At 34.1% G+C, this 10115-nt stretch overlaps 2 protein-coding genes across 12 annotated transcripts in view; one reads left to right on the top strand and one right to left on the bottom strand.

Annotated features, from left to right (window-relative positions):
* The window catches only part of LOC117108964 (E3 ubiquitin-protein ligase SHPRH-like), a 36274-nt gene that overhangs the window by 7926 nt on the left and 18233 nt on the right, over positions 1–10115 (bottom strand). For both annotated transcript variants that reach the window (XM_033251156.1, XM_033251157.1), the window contains exons 12-17: positions 6541–6612; positions 5649–5858; positions 4711–4887; positions 2273–2380; positions 1658–1794; positions 962–1138 (exon numbers count right to left, since the gene is read on the bottom strand). In XM_033251156.1, the coding sequence (XP_033107047.1) occupies positions 962–1138; positions 1658–1794; positions 2273–2380; positions 4711–4887; positions 5649–5858; positions 6541–6612 (881 nt within the window). The remainder of the gene's footprint in view (positions 1–961; positions 1139–1657; positions 1795–2272; positions 2381–4710; positions 4888–5648; positions 5859–6540; positions 6613–10115) is intronic.
* LOC117108966 (adhesive plaque matrix protein-like) overlaps positions 6619–10115 on the top strand; it is an 11287-nt gene continuing 7790 nt past the window's right edge. For 2 of the 10 annotated variants that reach the window (XM_033251168.1, XM_033251158.1), the window contains exons 1-5: positions 6625–6981; positions 7365–7463; positions 7606–7704; positions 9285–9377; positions 9505–9597. In XM_033251168.1, the coding sequence (XP_033107059.1) occupies positions 6847–6981; positions 7365–7463; positions 7606–7704; positions 9285–9377; positions 9505–9597 (519 nt within the window). In that variant the 5' untranslated portion in view covers positions 6625–6846. Of the gene's footprint in view, positions 6982–7364; positions 7464–7605; positions 7705–9284; positions 9378–9504; positions 9598–10115 lie in introns of all 10 variants that reach the window. The other 8 variants (XM_033251163.1, XM_033251160.1, XM_033251164.1 and 5 more) reach the window with 8 other exon arrangements.

Here is a 10115-nt window from a genome sequence, read left to right as displayed (position 1 = left end):
TCAGAGGCGTTAACTCGCAAAATAAGGTGATTTTTAACTACTTGACCATGATTTTTGGTGGGGGAAACTGGGGGCTTGAGTAATTTTATGAGGGGCATGCACCCTCCGCGCAACCCCCACCCTCTAGATACACCACTGTTTAGTAGCAAACACAACTGCACTCTATACTTTTTTATTGTTTTATGACACACATTTTGATGAGAGATTATTTGATCGATTGAATAACAGAGTATCAATATCAAATTTAGGAAATAATATAAACACTATTAAATTGGATGCAATTAAAAGAAAAAAAAACGAAACAATCAAATAATTACGTTTGTTGTTCTTCTCCATTAAAGGGCCTCAAGTGACACTCAATACACTGTTGCAGCAACTCTTCATTGGGGTCACAGGTCAGCTTGTTGACTGCTTCACATACGGCTTTACGCTTTTCTTCCAAGAGGTCCAAATGACGAACAAGCAGAAACTGAAGACCAGGCAAGTTCCTAAATCTGAATTCAAAAATGTAAGCTTTTACTTTCTACTGCCATCAGTCAAATTTATATTCATAGATCCTACTTATTTTATCGTGTGGTTATTCCCACCAGCCCTTCCTACTATTCATTCACATTAAGTTGAAGTATGGGGGGGGGCTTGATGATCAGTTCAGAGGCATTAACTCGCAAAATAAGGAGATTTTAGGTGATTTTTAACTACTTGACCATGATTTTGGGGGCTTGAGTAATTTTATGAGGGGCATGCACCCTCCGCGCAACCCCCACCCTCTAGATACACCACTGTTTAGTAGCAAACGCAACTGCACTCTATACTTTTTTATTGTTTTATGACACACATTTTGATGAGATATTATTTGATCGATTGAATAACAGAGTATCAATATCAAATTTAGGAAATAATATAAACACTATTAAATTGGATGCAATTAAAAGAAAAAAAAACGAAACAATCAAATAATTACGTTTGTTGTTCTTCTCCATTAAAGGGCCTCAAGTGACACTCAATACACTGTTGCAGCAACTCTTCATTGGGGTCACAGGTCAGCTTGTTGACTGCTTCACATACGGCTTTACGCTTTTCTTCCAAGAGGTCCAAATGACGAACAAGCAGAAACTGAAGACCAGGCAAGTTCCTAAATCTGAATTCAAAAATGTAAGCTTTTACTTTCTACTGCCATCAGTCAAATTTATATTCATAGATCCTACTTATTTTATCGTGTGGTTATTCCCACCAGCCCTTCCTACTATTCATTTTAATAATAAAATTCTAAACAATTATTGCAAATAATCTTGCAGATTCCATATCTAAAAGCTTGGTTTCCACACAATCGCTACACGCCATCGCCAACAGCTTTCAGTGATGCAGAAACTGAAGACCAGGCAAGTTCCTAAATCTGAATTCAAAAATGTAAGCTTTTACTTTCTACTGCCATCAGTCAAATTTATATTCATAGATCCTACTTATTTTATCGTGTGGTTATTCCCACCAGCCCTTCCTACTATTCATTCACATTTCTCCTACCCAAGGTTGCTCTCTACTGAGGGTTCCTCCCTACTATCCATCTTTAACAGATTCCTCACAACTTGTGCTCTTTATCTCCAACAGCAATCCCCACTAGCCCTCCACCCAAAGGAAATATAATTATGCAAGGCCCTACCTGTTCACTAGGCTTATAACACCGGCAGTTGCATTAGCATCCAAATCAGCTTTCACTCTACTGGTAATCTCATCGTCTATGCCTAGTTTTTGAAAAAGGTCAATGGCATCCAACCACCAAGTAGAACTAACTGGAATCTGTTTGACAAAAATGTGTAGTGGCTTTCAATTTAAAAAATTGTACAATCAGTACAAGCATCACTTATGGATGGATTCGCCTCACTACCATCAACACTATTTTTTCATCCATCCACCTGTCTCTTCCTTTGTGCATTCATTCAATTCAATTATTAATCATTATAATTTTCTGATGCATTCAACTATCAATTCATTATGATTCAATAATTCCTTTATTCCATTTATTTATATAATATTGCAAAAGAAAGGCTTTCACACCAAACTGACCCTCATAGCAGTAAAATAAATATAAATGCATAAAACTTTAGGCAATAAATATGAAAATAATTATAATTAAGGTAAGAATTTTTGATAACTTTGTCTATCAATTCTTCAACCATATTTACCAGAATCATTTTTACCACCACAATTTTTCTCCCAACCATAGTCTACATTCACATTATGTCACTGAAATAAAACTTTGTCACTGAAATTTTACCTTTGAAGCTAGTTCATGGATCTTGTCTTGCACTGGCTTCAAACCTTCCTTAGCACTATTTACTTTTACTAATGCTTTAGCCATGTAACCGTCATAGATTTCAGAGGCCTACAATAAAAACAAAGCAGGTATATCAGTGGCATCTCTACGGGAGAGCATGGGGGCATGCCCCCTCAAGTAGTTAAAAATTACCTCAACCCCAACTAGTGTCCCCACCTCCCCACCGCATGTGACCATCAGCTATGTCAAATCCTAGATATGTCGTTGCTAGGGGTGACACAATTGCTTACATGGTTGGTAGTCTTATAACGCCCCTCATTCTATGGCACACTAATATGTCTTTCAATTCAATGCTAATAACTTACATAAACATACAAAGTAAGGTACTATAACTCAAATATTGATATCTATTGTTCAAACTTATTAAAAAAAAAAGCATAAGTTAAGAACTTATAGCCTGTTAAGCAATTATAGTCAGGTTTTGACTACACTATAGGAAATAGAAGTCGAAGGAGCCATTATTTCCTGAAAAAAAAAATGCCTGAAGCCAAGAGGACTAAAAGCAATTTTTGAAGGAAATAATGGCTCCTAAGGCGTCTATTTCCTATAGTGTATTCAAATCCTGATTATTGATTGTGGTTAATGAAGTTTATTAGGGGTTATAAGGTAGGCCTAACATCCAGGTACACATTTGTTTAGATTAAAATGTATTGCAAACATTATTATCAATTTTTTCAGCGTTGTCTAATTTTTTTCAGTTCTTTTATAAGTCAATCACCTTGTTATCTCAACAATTATGCCTTTCTAGGCCTTGCCTAAGACAGTCTAGGCTTTATTCGTGTTAACCAGCGCCGTAGAGTGAGATTTGTTAGGTTTGCTGTATGCGTTCATAGCTTGGCCTAGCAACAAAATATTCCATTGTGATGTACTGTGGTAAAATCACCCCAGCTTTGAGTTTTTTGGACATGAGATGCAAAAAATCGGAGGCACTATATTGAATTAGTGATCAGTTGGTTATAGGAAAATTCAGTGCAAATGAAAGTGATGATGTCACCACTTACTTTATAAAATGATATATAGGGCATCTTGCTAAGGTCTCTAAAGACTTCATACTATTATCTATCTATATAAAAAAACCAGCATAACATTAAGTGCCAGTTATAGCCTACAGTGATATATAGGGCTTTTTGTTAAGACTTCTAAACACTTCATGCTATTATCTATCTATTTAAAAAATAGCATAACATTAAAAGCGTATAGTCTACAATGATATGTAGGGCATCTTGCTATAAGGCCTCTACACACTTCATGCTATTATCTATCTATATAAACAGCATATCATTAAGTGCCAGTTATAGCCTACAATGACATGTAGGGCTTTTTTCTAAGACTTCTAAACACTTCATGCTATTATCTATCTATATAAAAAATAGCATAACATTGATAATGATATATAGGACATCTTGCTAAGGCCTCTAACACTTCATGCTATTATCTATTAAAAAATAGCATAAAAGGCTTATGTCCACAAACAAGTAAACAAAGATTTTTTGAAGTATAACAATAATAACGTTAGCCTAAGTCTCATAAGGGGTATATCACTAAGGCCTGTTAGAACTTCACATTATTGTATTATTATATATATCATTAAGACCTTGGTGTTTACACTGAATAAATCCATCCATCCTCTTGAATACTCCACTTGAATAAAGGCCTCTTAATGTCAGACAAAGAGGCCTTTATTTATTATTTATTTAATTAATTTATACATTTTGAAGTATACTTATAATAATAATGATAACAATGATGTTATTCTTACAAAGAGCATAATATCGCTTACAATATGCTTCTTAACTTCACATTATTATATACAATGTACCTTCCAATAGAGGGAAATGGCGAACCACGATGACGTCACTGAAATTAGCTGAGTTGAGTATAAATTTGTTAACAAAGCAGATCTCCCTATGTTTTTTTATGCAGTAGTGTTCAAAAGTTATGATAAAGAACGTTTAAAAACATATACAAAATAGCAGGTTAGGAAATGTTTACAATGCCCTTTACAATGCTAATGTTATATAGATAAATCTGAACACATTTTATTTCAATTAAATAAAATAAATAAAACTCAAAACATTTCTTTTACCAACCAGCCTAGGTCTAGGCTAATACAGGCCAACTCCTAGGATCCCACACACACACACTGCTTTGTTGTTGATTGGAGAGCCATAACCATAGATGGAACCATCATTTGCTATAACAGTTCCTAGCTTTATTCAATGTGTCATTGCAGGTTAAACAACCCACCACAAGTCTGACATATTGTTCAATTCATCACATGGGTGGCACTACATTGCAGCAGCTACGGATCTCCTGGGGCTGCCTAACCATAACTTTCTCACGCTCTAATTATCCATGCGGTTGAATTACATACTTACTAAATCTCGCAATTGATGATCTCGCAAGGTAGGATTGACTCCCTCTGGTGTGGTATCCAGGAGTTTACGTAAGTTGACCATAGCATGGTACAGTTGCAGTTTATCAGTACGCAGCTTCTCCTTAAATTCTTCTGAAGAACGAAGCACCTCACGATACTTTTCAACTGCTTCGGCAACCTAATTAAATAATTTGTACATACAGTCAAACTTTCCTAAATCTACTTTGCCTAACTCAAATAATTTTTCTAAAGTTAAAACTTATTTTACATGCCAAATTTTTCTTTTCCATTAATTAACAATCTGTAAGTCCAATTTTATCTAAGTTGAACAATTTTTCAATGGCATTTTGGATTCGACTTAGGCAAGTTCAACTGTATACAGGTTTCCCTCTAATTAAACACCCCTCCAATTAAAGACTACCTCTAATTAAAGACCACTTTTATGTGGTCCCAAATTAACAAATGTCTTTTATCTTTATTATTCTAATTAGAGACCAGAGCTGCTAAAGGCCATGGAAACCACGGTCCTAAAAGTGGTCTTTAATTGGAGGGAGACCTGTATTATATTTGTGAAACTGTGAAATCCAAAGTTCAGTATAAATCTGATATAAGAGAAAAAAACTACAAAAAGAAACCATATTCCAAAATAATAAAATTAAAATTATTTACTAAACAGATTCCATAATAAAAAACAAATTTCAATGACATTATTGTTATAGTTAATATTTTTAAATGATTCCTGCTCCTTATAGTTGATGAGATTTTATGCTGATCCTCTTCTGTGAAAGTTATGCCTTTCAAATGCTCAATAAAAAAACTATTCAAGTATTTTTGTGGTTAAATAAAATATGTAAATATTATTGTCATGCTTACTGAATCCTGGATAAGCCATTATATCTCATCCATTAACATTGTTCTAACATATTACTTTGTTAATACCTCAGATTTTATGATATGGACTGCTGCCAAACCATTGAGGGAACACACCAACTGTCGATGACACTCCTCGCTCTCGATTTTAGCCTTTTCTTGTAAGGATGTTAGTAGTTGATCCATTGTCAGAAAGTCCTTCTGTAATGGGACAAATTGTCCACGAACTGCTTGTGGATGGCAACAGGCCTGCCTCAAACGAAGTAAAGGGAACAGGAGCTACAGAGAAATGAAGATGATGAAATGTAAAGTCTACATGCTATGGGTCAGTCTTACACAGATGTAGACCTCATACCTACAAGATGAGATTAAGTTAGCAACAATCCTCCACCTTGCTCTTACATAAACTTCTAACGAAAAAAGGTCTGGCAAAATGTAAACAGCTTTGTGTAGAAATTGTTTAGGATTTCAGGGTTTGTCAATTGAAGATGAAATGTTTTTGTTGAGGTTTATTTCACAAACCCATAATGATGTTCTACAATGTATACAGTATTATTATAAGATAAAAAATTTATAGGGATTTTAGTTTATCAACACAAAATCATTGTGAATGAATTCATATAGGAAAACAACAAATATAGCAGAAATGCATCATTGTTTAGTAACAGTAGAAATGGTTTGCCTTCCCAATCTCTAAGTCAGAGTTTTAAGACTATTTCGATTGTGTTCTTAAGTAAGGCCCCTTATTAGCATTGTTTCTCTCCTGCAGGTGCATAAATAGGTACAAAGTGAGGTTGCCAACTAATGTGGACCCAATGACTATGCATTAAAAAAATTGCTTTGTAACTAGCTGCATTACTTCACTTTGCTAAAAGTAGAAACTATTCAAACTGAAGCGAACAACCATCAGTCAAAAAGTGCTCACTTGACGTGAATCGGCTGTAGAATGTCTAATGCTTACCTTTTGAACAGTGTCTCTGTCAACGTCACAAAGCTTAACATCCAGATCTCCCTGCTTAAGGTGCTTAAATGCCTAAAAATATAACAAAAACAACATTATTATGTTATAAATTTTAAAATTATGAAAAAATGTTTAAAAATACATAACCATGAGATGGTGTGGTTAGTAGAGACTTATCTACTTTGCATGGTCTGATGCACTAAACCACAGTATACAAATTTCATAGCAGATAAATGTATAAATAAGATGTAACATCTTCCAAAGCAGATTCAGCTTTCAGAAGTTACACATCTCCACTAAGTCACCATGAAGGCTATTTATTGCTTGGCAATTTTTGCAATTCTTGGTGTAGCTGTTAGAGCTATCCCACTCAAGAAGGAAGCTCAGAGCTATAAGGCTCCAGGTGTATACTATTCTGAACATAGTGGAGCTGACGGAAAGGTATGTAGAAAGGAGACTTGCTTTTTTATCATTGAGAAGTCTCATAGCCTTATTATTCCATTAGTGTACTTACACTGTCCCTCCAGACTGATTCTGGGAGAGTAGAAAGTCCTGGAATAGAGCCACTGAGTTTAGCTCTGGGACAAGTCTCTAGAAGGTATTGAAGATACACTTCCCAGTCATTAACAATATGTCGATGACGAAACGTTTTAAACGTGCCAATAAACATCAAGGAAGTTATGGAAATGTATGTGGAAAGGAACATTACTTTTGCTCTAGTAATGATAATATATTTTTAACAATATATTTATATCATTTTTAATCTATCATGCAATCAATAAAATAATATGTTAATATTTACATATTTCTAATATTGTTTTTAGGGATATGTACAACCCAAGGCCTATTATCCCAGTTATCAGCAATATGACGACGCCAAATATTACAAACATGACAGTGAAAATCAAGGAAGTTATGGAAAGGTATGTGCAAAGGAATATTACTTTTGCTCTAGTAATGATAATAATTTATATCTAACAATATACAGTATTTATATCATTTTTAATCTACCATGCAATCAATAAAACGATGTTAATATTTACATATTTTTAATAATGTTTTTAGGGATATGTAAAACCCAAGGCCTATTATCCCAGTCATCAGCAATATGACGATGCCAAATATTACAAAGGTGACAGTGAAAATCAAGGAAGTTATGGAAAGGTATGTGCAAAGGAATATTACTTTTGCTCCAGTAATGATAATAATATATATCTAACAATATACCTATATCATTTTTAATCTACCATGCAATCAATAAAACAGTATGTTAATATTTACATATTTTTTAATATTGTTTTTAGGGATATGTACAGCCCAAAGCCTATTATCCCAGTTATCAGCAATATGGCAATGCCAAATATTACAAACGTGAAAATCAAGGAAGTTATGGAAAGGTATGTGCAAAGGAATATTACTTTTGCTCTAGTAATGATGATAATAATATATATCTAACAATATATCTACCGTATATTCCGGTGTATAAGCCGCAAATTTTATACGCGATTTTCCCCCTGAAGTTTGGGGTGCGGCCTATACACCGGTCATTAACCTACACCTAAAAGTTCAGATCGCGAGCCGCGGCGAAAATCAGGCGCCGTCTGTCTAGGTTAGGCCTATGCTAGCTCAATTAATTAGCCTAGCCTAAAACCGGTTTGTAGCCCTAGTATTTGTAATTATACTCACTACATTACTGTACTAGGATTCCTACTACATTTTCTACGACATTCAAGCAATAGTTTGGGTTGCCTAAATAATTATTTTCATAATTATGTTCACTTATAAACAATTTTGAAACACGCCGTTTCTGTTCGAAACCGCTTTGCTCAAAACAATAACAAACTCCTCGAGATCACGTGAGCAGCTTCATTTTCGATGTCGCAACAAAACACACATGGGCTGGTGAAACTTGCAGCTCGATGTCTGGTTCCCAGTGGCTTGTACCGTTATAGAGAGAATATTGATACCGCTATAATAATTTTAGAATAAAAACTTGTAAAATTAATTTATGCTATAAAAACTCGAGTTTTCTTGAAGTTGTAATAATTATTTTACTGGAATTTAACTGTAGAAAGGCATACATCATCTAGGCATGCGTGAATTTTTTATCCACGATATTTCTCCAGTTCAGTTTTTGTTTATAAACCGCGGTGCGTGATGGTGCATGCTTCGCACAGTGGGCTGTGAGTAGTAATGACTTAAGCCTAGAATTACGAATATTTTTAGCCTAATACCGACTGTTATAAGTCAACATAATAATAGAATGATTGTTTGAAATAGATAAATATACTTAATAAGTGTTTATTTTATTAAACTCAAACTAAACTGATGTTGAAAATTTAACGTAGCACGACCGTCTAGCAAAAAATGGGGATTTCCCTAGGGCTGCCTAGCGCAAGAATACGTTGTTAACATGGCGGTAGCCAGCAGTTTACACGCATTTCCAGTTGTTTGTTGTTTAATAATCGGCCGAAAAAGATGTGAACATTCATAAATAATGTCAATGTTTCAAAATAATTAAAAACTTAACATTATGGGAACGGTTTGGAGCTTAAAAATAGGTGCAGCTTATACACAGGTGACAAAAAAAATCGTGATATTTCGCGTCCAAATTTGGGGGGGGGGGGCGGCTTATACACAGGTGCGGCTTATACACCGGAAAATATGGTATATCATTTTTAATCTACCATGCAATCAATAAAACAGTATGTTAATATTTACATATTTTTTAATATTGTTTTTAGGGATATGTACAACCCAAGGCCTATTATCCCAGTTATCAGCAATATGACAATGCCAAATATTACAAACGTGAAAATCAAGGAAGTTATGGAAAGGTATGTGCAAAGGAACATTACTTTTGCTCTAGTAATGATGATAATATCTTTATCATTATTTTATATCAACCATGCAATCAATTGAACAATATGTTAATATTTACAATTTTTTTTATATTGTTTTAAGGGATATGTACAACCCAAGGCCTATTATCCCAGTTATCAGCAACATGACAATGCCAAATATTACAAACGTGAAAATCAAGGAAGTTATGGAAAGGTACCGTATGTGCGAAGGAATATTACTTTTGCTCTAGTAATGATGATAATATATATTTAACCAGAACATTGCGGGTGTGTAGGTTCTTTTGTACGCAAAAACTAAACACAAATTTGGGAATTGCAATAATTTAATAGTCACCAAATTTATTCATTGCATTTTGCCAAATTTGAACAATTGGACTTGACAATTTTTAGTTATCGTGGTATGGTAACAAGCAGCGACTTTTTTCCCTTTTGAAATAGAGTAAAGCAACACCTAATGAGCAAGTACACAAGAAACTCGATCTCAAAATAATGCATTGCATTGTTTAGCATCACTGTCTCTTATACACATCTAGATGTGTATAAGAGACAGGGATTGGGGTTAATTTTACTTTTCTGCATATCAACATTCTTTCTGCACGCATCTTAATAAATCTTTTTTTAACTAAAATATGACAAAAATCTTTAAATGAATTACTTAATCACAAATTTAACATAGATAAAAAAATTTATTAATAACAGAATGTTGAGCAC

The sequence above is a fragment of the Anneissia japonica genome, unplaced genomic scaffold, assembly GCF_011630105.1.
Source record: "Anneissia japonica isolate Jap-2015-1 unplaced genomic scaffold, ASM1163010v1 scaffold987_len1640505_cov201, whole genome shotgun sequence".
NCBI lineage: Eukaryota > Metazoa > Echinodermata > Crinoidea > Comatulida > Comatulidae > Anneissia > Anneissia japonica.
Note: the sequence above shows the minus strand (reverse complement) of the source record. Positions and strands in the feature narration are given on the sequence as shown.